This window comes from Dendrobates tinctorius, unplaced genomic scaffold (assembly GCF_039654945.1).
Source record: "Dendrobates tinctorius isolate UK_male_01 unplaced genomic scaffold, ASM3965494v1 ptg000201l, whole genome shotgun sequence".
Lineage (NCBI taxonomy): Eukaryota > Metazoa > Chordata > Amphibia > Anura > Dendrobatidae > Dendrobates > Dendrobates tinctorius.
The window spans coordinates 9064684-9077951 of NW_027361868.1; the positions used below are offsets into that span (position 1 = coordinate 9064684).

The window sequence follows — 13268 nt, forward strand, 5'->3', positions numbered from 1 at the left end:
TTCTAATAAATGGGGGAAAACACAGATAAAAATGCCCATGTGAACATACCCTGTTGTTTCAGGGGAACTTGCAGAGTCTGTGTCTGCCTCTAGCAATCTCCATCTACCCTCCTCCGTAAGCCACATTCACATGTGCAGTAGTTTACATCAGTATTTGTAATCCAAAACCAGGAGCGGGTGATAATCCAGAAGTGGTGACAGGTTTCCATTATACAGAAGTGGTGACAGGTTTCCATTATACAGAAGTGGTGACGGGTTTCTATTCTACTTTTCCTCTGATTGTTCCACTCCTGGTTTTGCCTTGGAAATACTGATGTAAAATACTGACCAAATACTGAATGTGTGAACTTGGTCATAGAATTTTAAATGCACCTGCTACCATCATCTCTGGGGCCGAGTGTCATCAGCGATTTGGATCCGTCTTTCAGCAGTGTCAGGTTAGTGATTTTTATGTATTGATAAATAATTTACAAATCTTCTATACTTTGCAATGTTAATCTCAGACAGCACATGGATAGTACACTGATGTCGCCCATGTGTTGTGGCAAGCCATGATTTTCAACAACCCATAGACTTGTACTGGTATTTTTCATCTTTGATGCTGATAAAAAAAAATAGACCTGTCTCTATATCTATGCTTATTGCATGGACACAAGGTCCACAAAAAATATGGACCGTGCCTAGCCCCATAGACTAGAATGGGCACTTGTTAAAATTGTGAAAATGCGATTTCAGCCTTCCAAGAACATTCCTTTGCAACTTTTGCACTGCACAAGATTCCTGATAATCCCCTGCACACCACTGCTATGGTGTTATGCCATGGATATTCCATGTGCAAATCCACAGCAGAATACGCCCCATAGTAACTTATCCTTAGGCTGGGGTCACACTTGCGTGGGTAATGTGAGAAACTCGCACGAGTCTCGCATCAATACCTGGCGCTGCCGCCGGCACTCGGGACCAAAGTGTGCGGCTGCATGTATTTCTATGCACAGGGCCGGCCCGAACGTATAGGCGAACTAGGCAGCCGCCAAGGGCGCCGACCCAAAGGGGGCGCCAGAGAACAAAATAGAAAAAATTATAAAAAATCTTTTCAAAAGGCAAAAAGTTTTAGGGATGGAAAGAAAAGTGTACATATTTAAGGGCAAATATGACGCAAGAGAGGTTGGTTGGGTTGGCAACAATTTCGATAGAATCTGAAGTTGCTAAACAAATTAACCTCGGTGACTTAGTGTCATCCTTTTCAAAAAAAAAAAGGCAAGGAAACAAAAATTTTAATTACCTATGGTCGTTTTTGTTTTGTGTTATTGATTACTTTGTATATATTTGTCCTATACAACTTCTCAGAAGATTAAAGAGTTAGGAGAGAGTTAATTAATCATTGTTGTTGTGGTTTATTTTGCTCCTAAATTTATATCCCAAGTTTTCATCTACTGCCAAGAATAGTAGGGGCGCAACAAAATAGTTTCGCCTAGGGCGCCGTAATCTCTCGGGCCGGCCCTGTCTATGCAGCCGCACACTCAGGTCCCGAGTGCCGGGTGTTGATGCGAGAGACTCGTGCGAGTTTCTCGCATCACACTTGCAAGTGTGACCCCGGCCTTAGGCAAGGCTTACATTGGGTTTTGAAAAATGTCAAAAGAATCTATTCTATTATTTCTAAACACTGTTTTTCAGTGATTACTTTGTATCTTTCAAATGGTTTTTTCCCCACGGTGAGGTTTTACAAATGTTTTTTTTTTTTTTTTTTTTTTATAAAAACCCTCTAAAATTCCTCGCCACATAAACAGCAAAGTGAATTTTCCTATTAAATAAAAGAGAAAACTATTTAAAGAATATTTGAAGTTATTTATTACGGGTTTGTTTGTTTTGGGGGATTTTCTCACAGATTCGCTTCAAAACCCTCCTCACAAAACCCCGTGTGAACATCGGCCCACAGAATTTTTGACCAAGTAAAAAACGCCAGTAAAAAAAATGGTGTTTTCACAATATCGCAGTGCAAAACCAACCCAGTTGGCGTATATTTACATGTATACTATGCACAAAAAATCCCCACAGGACTCTCCTCAGGGTCACGCCGCTTTCCTAGTGGGTGGGCGGGCATAAAAAAAAAACTACACAACATGGCCCCTTTATTGCAACAAACAAGAGAGATAAAAGCTCCTTCAACGTTGCCCATAGCAACCAATCATAGTGCTGCTTTCTATTCTTTCGCACCTGTGAAAAAATGGAAGCTGTGCTCTTATTGGTTGCTTTTGATAAAAGATGCCATTTGATTGGTCAGTCGCTACCCCACTGTCGGTGGGTTATTAATTAACTATGCCGCCATGTTTGACAACTTGCAATAAAGTTTTCTCATTTTGGCACAGTTCTCTGGTGGCTACTACTAGAATTCAACTGAGGGGGAATATCACATATTACAATGCACGGGCTGCTGAACAGGTAGTTACAGTGTCACACGGCAATGGCGTATATCTGCCGAAACTACAGATCCCAGAATTCAGCGCAGCTTGTACGGAAAACTATGGACTACATTTCCCAACAGCACCCTGGGCAAAGCATACTGCGCATGCCTGAAGTCTGTCTAGGGACAGAACAGAACACGGGACTGTAGTGAGAGAGGAGGTGGGATTTTGTGCCCGGACCGTCACCCTGGATTCCCTGCCCAGTGCCATGCTCAGGAAGGAGATCTCCAGATCCTACCAGGAGGTAATCTACTGATCCACTTATGTAACTTGTGTGATCCCTGTGCAACTACAACTCCCAGCATGTCCTACCGACCTGCTTGTTAGGTCTCATGCCTTAGTCAAGCTGCTCTGAAACTACAACTCCCAGCAGGTGTTGAGAGAATGGTTGTGAAACTACAACTCCCAGCATGCCCTAGCACCCAGCTGTTCTGCAACTGCAACTACAGCAGTCAGGACACAGGCTGGGATGTGTGCAAAGGGCATGCTGGGAGTTGTAGTTCCACATCATGAGGTCATATGTGTACAGTTTTCGCTTTTTCTCCAGTGCACACAGTGGCCTAGATTCATTATTGCATTTGCGCCTTTTTTAACTCTACTTCAATGTCTTCACTTGTTTTCTATGTTTCTTGCTGTTGTTCACCATTGTGTGCAGAGTTTGGGGTTTCCAGACTCTTTCCGCTGATTCACCAATTTCAACTTTTTTAAAAAGTCAGCAAACATTTTTTGCGGAAACCAACTGCAGTCTCGTCCTAAAGTGTCTTTACGTAATGTTTTAGCGGAATTTTTTTTTGTGCAAGAAAGTCAGAAAATTCTTTTTATTTTGCTCAAAATCCATGAACCAATTGGTAATGGAGAGTCACAAGCAACACGTGACCAAAAGAAGAAAAAATTGCCCAAAAAATTGGTCATGTGCCTGTCACCCTTCACTAGTCATGGGGTTAATACATTATTTATTGCTGAATCCCCGGGGTCGTACGACGTTTGTCGCTTTTATATTAACCCATTCCTTGCTGACGTCTATTTCAGTCGTTTCTGTTTCTAGGATAGTAGGGGTAATCGCCAACATGGCCGGAATTACATCTCCCACAGGGGCTGACACCCAGATACGGACATTTCGGAAGAGGAAAACTCTGTGATTTCTTTAGATCAGTGACCCTGGGATGGACGGAAGGATGTTGGCTAGATATGGGAGCAGGATATGTCCATTGTGTGATAACGCTGATTCAGCTGTTAAAGGGTTACTCCAGTCTTCATAGATGGTAATTGTCAGATTGAGCTTGTGAAAAAAAAAAAAAGAGAGAACTTTTCCAATTTACTGCTTGTTAAAATTTGCAGCCATTTTTGAGATATTAGCACATCTCTTTTGTTTAAAGCTCGTTACCTAGGGGACCGACCACCGCTGCTGTCTAGCGTGTAAGCACTGAGCTGAGACTGGCCGGGTTCAGGAGGTAACTGCACATACCAGCCATCCTGGTCAACTTCAAAACCATAGAAACAGAAAAGAGCCAAGAAGCTCAGCGCATGCTTTCTAATCTAGCACCGGCGGTCGGTCTCCAAGGCAACACCCTGTAAAAAAAAGTGTTAATATCTTAAGAAAAGCTGCAAATTTTAACAAGCAGTAAATTGCAAAAGTGCTTTGTTTTTTGCAATAACTCTTTAAAGGGTTTTTGTCAAGCTGTGATTGGCAATCCCCATAAAGATCAAATGGATTGGAGGTGCGTATGCTCGACCTCTGCTCCATTCCTGGGATCATTGGGAGTTCCAACAATTGAGAAATTATCCCCGACTCTCTTTCTGGGGTTAACGTTCAAACTTGGCATAGACCATTCAAGTCTGAGTGCGATCCGAATATCGGATGCAGATCATGATTTTTTTCCTTGGACTGACTGTCGAAGGAAAATATTGCACGTTCGCACGGCCCCATAGAAAAACATTGGTCCGAGCGCAATCAGATGTTTTGATGGATCGCGCTCGGACCGAAAATACGCTCGTCTGCACAAGCCCAGACGATGGGCATCTTGTGAGAGATTCTTGAACGTTGTCTCAGACGCATTGAGTGTATGTTTCTGCTAAAACAATAGCGCCTCAGCTGCCCACTGGTGGTTATTGGTATTGCAGCTCTCTTCAACAGAGCTATGCTGCTATTGCAGACACCACTCATAGACAGGCGTAGTGTCTCTGGAAGACTGAAACTTTGTCATTCTACTTCTGTACAATCCCTTTAAATAATGCCTTTAACTAGGTCTGCAGGAATCCGGATGGCCTTGTTTCCCACATATGCTTTGTATATAGCATAAGCGTCCGAAAGGGCCCTCAACATGCGCCAGCTCACAGGTTGTTGAGTTACTTCCCATGTTACGACAGGAGATCAGTGGCGCCATTATCTCCACCGCGGATCACTTTCCACCATCATCTGTGTGGCGCCAGTGCAGATCTCGCTGAACCATGAAGTGATACATGATCTCGGGATATGGCCGTTATCCGCACAATGCACATGGCAGCTTCTGACACTACGATATTCCATCCGCCGCTGCAGCACCCCTTTATGCCACTTACTTGTCCTGCAGAGAAACTTTCCATGATTCTTACAGAGCTGCATTTACCCAATATTGGATGGAAAATCTACATTTTTGAAAATATGGAAATTTACTAACTGAGCAAACTAATGTCCGAGTTCAGAGTCTCCCCCGTCTGGAGGACATTGCAGAACCATATATTAATAATTGTGACCCATCCATTTCCCTGGACGTTGGCTAATTTCCTCTTCGGACACCGTTAGTTTCCATTAGGCTCGTCAGCCGACTCTTCTAGAGTCCCAAGTTACCAAGTGATGTCCTCAGATGGTGAGTTGTACACTCAACATTAAAAATACAGCACAAAGAAGTCTTGGAATAATAGAAATCACAGGATGCAGACAGGTTACTGATGTGGAAATGGAGGAAAAATGGAAACAGAATTTCAACGCCTCTCAATTCCTTCCAGGGTGGATAAAAATCAATGTTTTTTTTAAAAAAATCGGATTTTTTTTTATTTAAATCGGATTTTTTCAATAAACTGCTTTTTTGAGGAAAATATTTTACCATCCAAAGGTTCTTCCATCATGAGATAAAGCTGAGTTGTTTAACTCAGTAGAATAAAGGCTGTATATGTGTAACATTCACAATGCCATGCTCTTCCAGAGGTTTCTGTAGGATTAGTGGGCAGTTTCTCCTATATTATCACAGACGCTCGCTTTACTTACGCAGTTCTCAAAACTGAATTTGACTCCGCAGAGGTCCCAGCCTCTTCTTCACGGCAAAAATGTTACAACATGAACAGAGTTGAGAAAAAGACCTTAATCCTATTGTTCTACAAACCTATGAATACAGAATCAACCCCTTCAGTGCCAAGTCCAAGAAGTTAGACAATATGTTTCTGATTGTTTGGAGTGGAATAGATCTGCACAACACAAGAAGAATGTGAATCTAAGTGTGAGGAGGAGGAAGGGCAAGCAGACAAGAAAATGAAAGTGAAACTTTGAGCACAATACTGCAGCATAGCCACAGACAGACAAGTCTGGATCTGTTTGTGTGTACGATCTGAGGTTTATTACATTCTTTCCTTATAATGGCAGCAGGCCGTAAAAGAGACCCAGTTTGGGAATATTTTAATGAAGCTCCTTCGCCTATCGGTAAGGCAGGCATGCGTGCAAAATGCAAACGATGCAACAAAGAGATGCAAGGCCTGGTGGCGCGAATGAGGCAACATCATGAGAAGTGCGGTGATGAAGATGACCAAAGAAACACTTCTGAACAGGCAGGATCTTCAGGTTGGTAAACATTTTTATTGAATCCTATTTCTAAAGACTGAACTGTCATGTGTGAGAAAAATTATATTTCTTATTATTACTGCATGTTACTGTCATTTGGTACAGTTATGAAGAAAAACAAATATTCCTTTTGGGTCAGGGGCAGTGATGTGTTGTGTACAATAAGCAGAAATTGTATAAACAATAAAATAACAGCATTGACTTTTTTTGTTTAGGGGAATTCATGGATTCTGGAAACTATCCACCTCCAAGATCACCATCATCCTGTTCTACAGTTTCAGAGTTATCCATCCAGGATAGTGCTTCATTAGCAGCAGCATCACCATCAGACACCCACAGCCACATATCACCATCACCCAAAAGGAAGAAAAAACCTTTACCTCCTGGAACCACCATAGATAGGTTTGTGATAAAAACTAGCAGATTAGAAAAAGAGTTGATTGATGAAAAAATTGCCCAGTTTATTTATGCAACGAACTCTTCTTTCCGTCTGACTGAGAACCCACATTTCATTAATATGGTTCAGTCACTGAGACCAGGATACAGTCCACCCAGCAGAGCTGATGTTGCAGGGAAACTGCTGGATCAAGTGTATGACAGAGAAATGGAGCAATGTGCAACAGCTCTGGAGGGTAAAATTGTTAACCTAAGTATTGATGGGTGGAGTAAATGTCCACAATGATCCTATTGTATGTGCTTGTATAACAACAGAAGAAGGTAAAGTCTTCCTTGCACAAACAACTGATACGTCAGGAAATGCACACACAGCAGAATACTTACAAGAAGTGGCAGTAAAAGCTATAACGACATGTGAACAAAAATTCAAATGTCTAGTACGCAGTTTGGTCACTGACAATGCAGCAAACGTATCCAAGATGAGAAGAGATTTAGAAGAGCAGGGAGGGAATACAAAGCTGCTAATAACATATGGTTGCAGTGCTCATTTGCTGCACCTCTTAGCCAAAGACTTAAGTGTTCCAGAAATAAAGGCTAATGTTGTTGAAATTGCTAAATACTTCCGTAATAATCATTTTGCTGCAGCAGCAGCTCTGAAAAGGATGGGTGGAACCAAGCTAACGCTCCCACAAGATGTTAGATGGAACTCTGTGGTGGACTGTTTTGAGCAGTATATCAAAAACTGGCCTATTCTGATGACACTTTGTGAAGAAAATCGAGATAAAATAGATGGCACTGTCACGGCCAAAATCCTCAACATTGGGCTTAAGAGAAATGTTGAACATATGCTGAGCTTCCTGAAACCCATCTCTCAAGCTTTAAACAAAATACAGAAAAATAGCTGTTTTATTGCGGATGCTGTTGAAATTTGGAAGGAACTGAGTGAACACTTAAAAACAGAACTACACATGGACAGAATTAAATTACAAGCAGTAAACAAACGAATGGGACAAGCACTGACTCCAGCTCATTTTTTGGCAAATATTGTCAATATCCAATATCAGGGTCAAAACCTAAGTGCTGAGGAAGAGGCGTTAGCTATGACATGGGTATCCAGCAATCATCCATCTTTAATGCCAACTATAATAAACTTCAGAGCTAAGGGGGAACCATTCAAGAAATATATGTTTGCTGAAGATATTTTAAGGAAGGTCACACCAGTAAACTGGTGGAAGTCACTTAAGCGCTTGGATTTAGAGACTGTTCAAGTAATGATTTCACTTTTAACAGCAGTAGCTTCTTCTGCAGGCGTTGAAAGAATATTCTCTTCCTTTGGACTCATTCATTCTAAATTGAGAAATCGGTTGGGACCCAATAAAGCAGGAAAGCTTGTTTTTCTTTTCCAGATTATGAATAGGAACAAAGAAGAAGATGATGATGAAGATGACAAGTGAGCTACAGAGGACAGCAGGGACAGTAGTATTTAAGTTTTTCATGTGTCGGCTGGGCTGACAGTCTAAGTTTCTTAAAATATATATATATTTTGTTTAGCCAAATTAGTTAACAAACATGGATGTTTGTTTAAGCAAATAACTTATGCTGTAATGTTGTTATTGTTTCAGTTGAATAAATCTATTTAAATTGTTATTAAGGTCAGGATTATTTTTCTCCTTCCTAAGTACAACAGAACAGTGGTGTCCAAATATGAATGATTAACCCATTAAACTGGGGAGAAAAAAGTAATATAAAAAGTGATTCTAAAAATCTTCATCTACTTGCATGTTAAAGTTGCAAGAACTAGTTTAGGTAGAAACTTTGATTTAAATCACTGATTTAAATCAAGCCTTACTGACTAGTGATTTAAATCGTGATTTAAATCAGTTAGATTTAAATCAAATCCACCCTGATTCCTTCAGTGTGAAGTATGTGCCTTGTGCAGAAATCCCAGCACTTACATCCTCAGCTGGTATCAGTGAGGTCATTAATGTTCGTCTGCGGAAGGTTCTGCCATTGAATGCACTTGGGCAAATCATCAAAATCCTATGCTGGCAGTCAGGGCCGGCGTTTGGACCAGGCAGACCAGGCAGATGCCTGGGGCCCCCACCTACAAAGGGGGCCCCCTGCATCTGCAGTCCATTTATGAAGTGCCCAGAGGGTGTACAGCAGTGAATAATGCTGTGCATTGCTCTGTAGTCCGGAGCGTCTGTCTCGCAAAGTCCCTTGAGCCCCCCTGTCTCTTTCTCCCTGCAGTCAGGTTAAAAGTTGAGGGGGAGGGGCCGATTACAGCACAGTGACAGCCAGGAAGATGCCTGCAGCTCTGTGTGTCTCCTCCTGAGACCTGATCATGGCTGCACCTAGCACTGTCCTGAGAATGGATATGCCTAAGTGAAGCCGCAGAACCTGGTAAGAGCAGCAATAACAGGTCAGAGAGCAGTGATTTACTCACTGTGGTCCGGAGCTCTGTGCTGATCGCTGTAGGATCAAGATCCACAGCCACATACAGCAGCGATCAGCATCGGCTCTGACCACAGTCACTAATCCCTGCTTGTAATGTGACCTCCTGTCACTACTGTCTGGATGACACAAGGCAGGGATATTGTCTGCCGAATCAGGGGATTTATGATATAGAAATAAATGAATTCCCATGTGAAATAATAAGAATAAACCATACACATATATAGTACAGGTGTGCATAGGAATCAGCGTTTTTGGTGCATTTTATTTTGCTGCCAAAGCCGGCTCTCTTGGCAGAAAAAACGCTGCTTTCAAAACACCCTAAAAAAAAATGGGTATGTGCAGACGATCCAGAAATGGCAGCATTTTGGACGCAGCGGACATGTGCTCCGTCTAAAGTGCTGCCATCTTACGCAGGTGATTCCGCGTGTGGTCACTGAACCGTGCGGAATCACAGCGTCCTATACATCGTAGGGGTGAGATTTCTCTTGCGGAGACTCGCATCTATGCAAGATAAATTGACATGCTGCAGTCTGGAGAGTCGTGCTGCATGTTCGTCTCTGCGGGTGAGGTGCGGGCGTATGTGAATGCATAGTGGACATGGAATTTCTAGAAATCCCCTCCACTATGCTGTAGCATCTGGCCGCTGCGGGCTGGATGCTGCGGATGTACGCAGCATCCAGTTTACTGATTGTGGACACAGACCCTTAGGGTGTGTGCACACACTGCAGATTCTGCTGCAGTGTACAGTACCATTACCATTATAATCAATGGAAAATGAAATCCGCAGTGCACACAGTGCAGAATTTTCCACGCAGATTTGCTGAGGTTTCAAATCCGCAGCATGCCAATTCTTTGTGCGGATTCCGCTGCGGTTTGGCACCTGCTCCATGGCAGGTGGGAAACTGCAGGGAAAACCCACAGGCTAAACTGCAGAAAATCTGCAGATAAATCGCAGGTATTTTGACCTGCGGTTTTACCTGCAGATTTGCACAAATCAGTGGGGAAAATTCCGCAGCAGAATCCGCAGCGTGTGCACACACCCTTAGAGCTTTTGCTGTGTTTTTTTTTTTTTTTTTTTTTTTGTGTAGTATGCATTTTGTCTACAGTACATGTTTAATAAAGTTTGTTTTATTCACCAAAAACACAGCGAAAAACAGCGTTGCCACATTTGCAGCTTTTCAAAAAAAATTTAATTGCTTTCTACGGGTGAAACAAATTGCTGAAAGAAGTGACGCGCTGCGGATTTAAAAAATGCTGCAGTTGTGAAATTCAGTCAGGAGAAAATAAAAGGGTGCGAGGAGATCTCTGAAAATCTCAGTCTTTGCTTGTGCTGTAAACTTCTTATTTGCAGAAGAACAAGCTGCAGAAATTCTGCCTATGAACGTGGCCAAGGGCGGCTTTATAAAGTGCCAGCAAAACATATGAGATTTCCGAAATCTCCTGCATGCGCTTGTTGTTTTCTGACTGAATTTCAGAACTGTAGCGCTTTTTACATCTGCAGCGTGTCACTTCTTTCAATGCGTTTTCACCTGTAGAAAGCAATAAAAGAATAAAAAAAGAAAGCTGCAGATATTGCAACGGCATTTTTCGCTGCAATTTTTTTTTAAGTGGTTTTAGTGAATTAACCTATTAAGTCTCGTTCACATGTTCAGTATTTGGTCAGTATTTCACATCAGTATTTGTATTATAGAAACAGCAGTGGAACAATCAGAGGAAAAGTATAGTAAGAAACACGTCACCCCCTTCTGGATTTCTCACCCTCCTGGTTTTGACTTGCACATACTGATGTGAAATACTGACCGAATACTCAACGTGTGAACGTGGCTTTAAACATACTGTAGACAAAGCAAACACCCTCACTTTAAAAAAAGCTGAAAAACATGTGAACGCAACATTTTTACTGCCAATAGAACATGTTTTGGCTACTGAATAAAATGCATGTGAACATAGTCTTACTCTGAAACGCTACGGCTATCTGTGGTGTTACATAGGACTGCAGGTGACATCTACTATATTATCTGTTCTCAGAGAGTTATCACTGCTATCTCTGGTGTTACATAGGATGAGTTCACAGTCATGTGACTGGTCACGTGAGCCAGGAGGGCTTCTGTTCCGGAGTGTGCTGTGCATAGAGGGAATTGTATGGCAATCGGTACACAGACCCTTCTGAAATGACAGGTGGATGTGGCGGCTGATTTGCAGTGCCAGAAAAGTACAATCCCGCAGGTGGGAGTGTCAAAATGGGGACTGTCCCGCTGGATCCCGGACAGTTGGGAGCCCTGCTGTGTTATCTGCAGTGTTAAAAAAAAAAAAAATGAAGAGGGGGTTGGTGGACAACTTTGTCTTGGGGCTTGGGCCCCCCAATCTTTTCTGACCCTAGCAACGCTCCTGTGTAATGCTAATAGTGGCAGACCCGTTGGCTGATATAAGGCCCCTGAATATGGGGGCCACGGTGCCTGCACTGGCACCAGGACCCACTTTAAACTTTTGCCTACGGCCTGGCTTTGTCTAAAACCGGCCCTGCTGGCAGTATAATCACTGACCAATGTGTTCCCAGATGTGCTGGATGGGGGACAAGTCTGGAGACGCTGCTGCCATGTAGCACATTTAGGCCTCGCTGGCTGCTCACAGTAGAACGAGCAACATGTGGCCTGGTGGTGTTGAGTTCAAAAACGGCTCCTGGGACCCTTTGAAGAACTGGCCACACCACTGGTTCCACCACCAAATCAATGTAGCGCCAAGCTGTTATTGTACCTGGAATAAACAGTTGAGGGGTCCGGCTACCATACATTATTGAATTACACCATAATCCTGGAAGTAGGACTGGTGTGACGTTCCTCGTAAAGGCCTCTTCGTGGTGTTACCCATGAGGTCTCCAGACCAATCTTGAGCTATCACTGCATCCAAGTAATAAGCGGAACTCATCACTGAAGAGGACAGACCTCCATTGCCGTCTTGCTCTCTGCACCATGATGGCCTTTGAGACCCAGGCTTGAGATAATGAAGAGGCCTTCACGAGAGAACATTACACCGGTCCTACACCTGGGATTATGGTGTGAGGTGGCCTAATGTATACTAGCTAGACCCCTCTAGACTTCAGGTTCTCTGATAGCTCTGTGTTACATTGGTGGTGGAACCTGTGGTGCGGCCATTTCTCCAAAGTGTCCCAGGAGCTGGTTTTCATTAATACAATGCTAAGCCACATGTTGCTCATGCTACTCTGAGCTGCCTGTGAGGCCTAAACGTGCTACCATGGCTGCAGTATCCCAGGACTTGTACCCATCGAGCACATCTGGGACGCCATTAGTCAGTAATTGTAAAGGAGCTGCCAGCAGCAGATCTTGATGATTTTGCCCAAGTGCATTCAGAACGGCAGAACCTTCCTCAGACGACCATTAATAACCTCACTGATTGCAGCCGAGGCTGGAAGTGCCGGGATTTCTTCACGTGGCGCTCATCCTCCAGACTGAATAAATCCAGATGTTTTGAAAATTTAAGGTAGTTTCCATTTTTTCACTATTTGCAGATCACTAATCTGTCTATCATCCGGTGATTTCCATTATTCCACAACCTTTCCTTCTTGGTGTTACATCTCCATAGTTGAGTGTAATGTACTGGTATCCTGTTCTTAGCTCTGTGTCATCCTGAAGTCTTGTGGGGGGGGAGGAAACATTTCAGGAATTTCTGTTTTCTCTCCCTCCCTTTCCTAGTCTAGGTGGTTGATGTGTGGCAGATCTCAGTAGGAAGTGTCCTGTATTGTGTAGCTCAGATGTCAGGATGTCGTTGGTGCTGCTAAAAGCTGGGACGTGTACAGTCATGGGCAAAAGTTTTGAGAATGACACAAATATTAATTTTTACAAAGTCTACTGCTTCATTTTTTCTAATGGCAATTTGCATATACTCCAGAATGTTATAAAGAGTGATCAGCTTAACAGCAATTACTTGCAAAGTCAATATTTGCCTAGAAAATTAACTTTATCCCCCAAAACACATTTCAACATCATTGCAGCCCTGCCTTAAAAGGACCAGCTAACATCGTTTCAGTGATTGCTCCATTAACACAGGTGTGGTTGTTGATGAGGACAGGGCTGGAGATCAATCTGTCATAATTAAGTAAGAATGACACCACTGGACACTTTAAA

At 42.8% G+C, this 13268-nt stretch overlaps 1 protein-coding gene across 6 annotated transcripts in view; it reads left to right on the forward strand.

The window, feature by feature from the left end:
- The first annotated feature begins 220 nt into the window (after window positions 1-220).
- The window catches only part of PACC1 (proton activated chloride channel 1), a 38744-nt gene continuing 25696 nt past the window's right edge, over window positions 221-13268 (forward strand). For 2 of the 6 annotated variants that reach the window (XM_073553384.1, XM_073553387.1), the window contains exon 1: window positions 2364-2706. In XM_073553384.1, coding sequence (XP_073409485.1) covers window positions 2671-2706 — 36 coding nt within the window. In that variant the 5' untranslated portion in view covers window positions 2364-2670. Of the gene's footprint in view, window positions 438-2363; window positions 2707-13268 lie in introns of those variants that run through there. The other 4 variants (XM_073553386.1, XM_073553382.1, XM_073553383.1 and 1 more) reach the window with 4 other exon arrangements.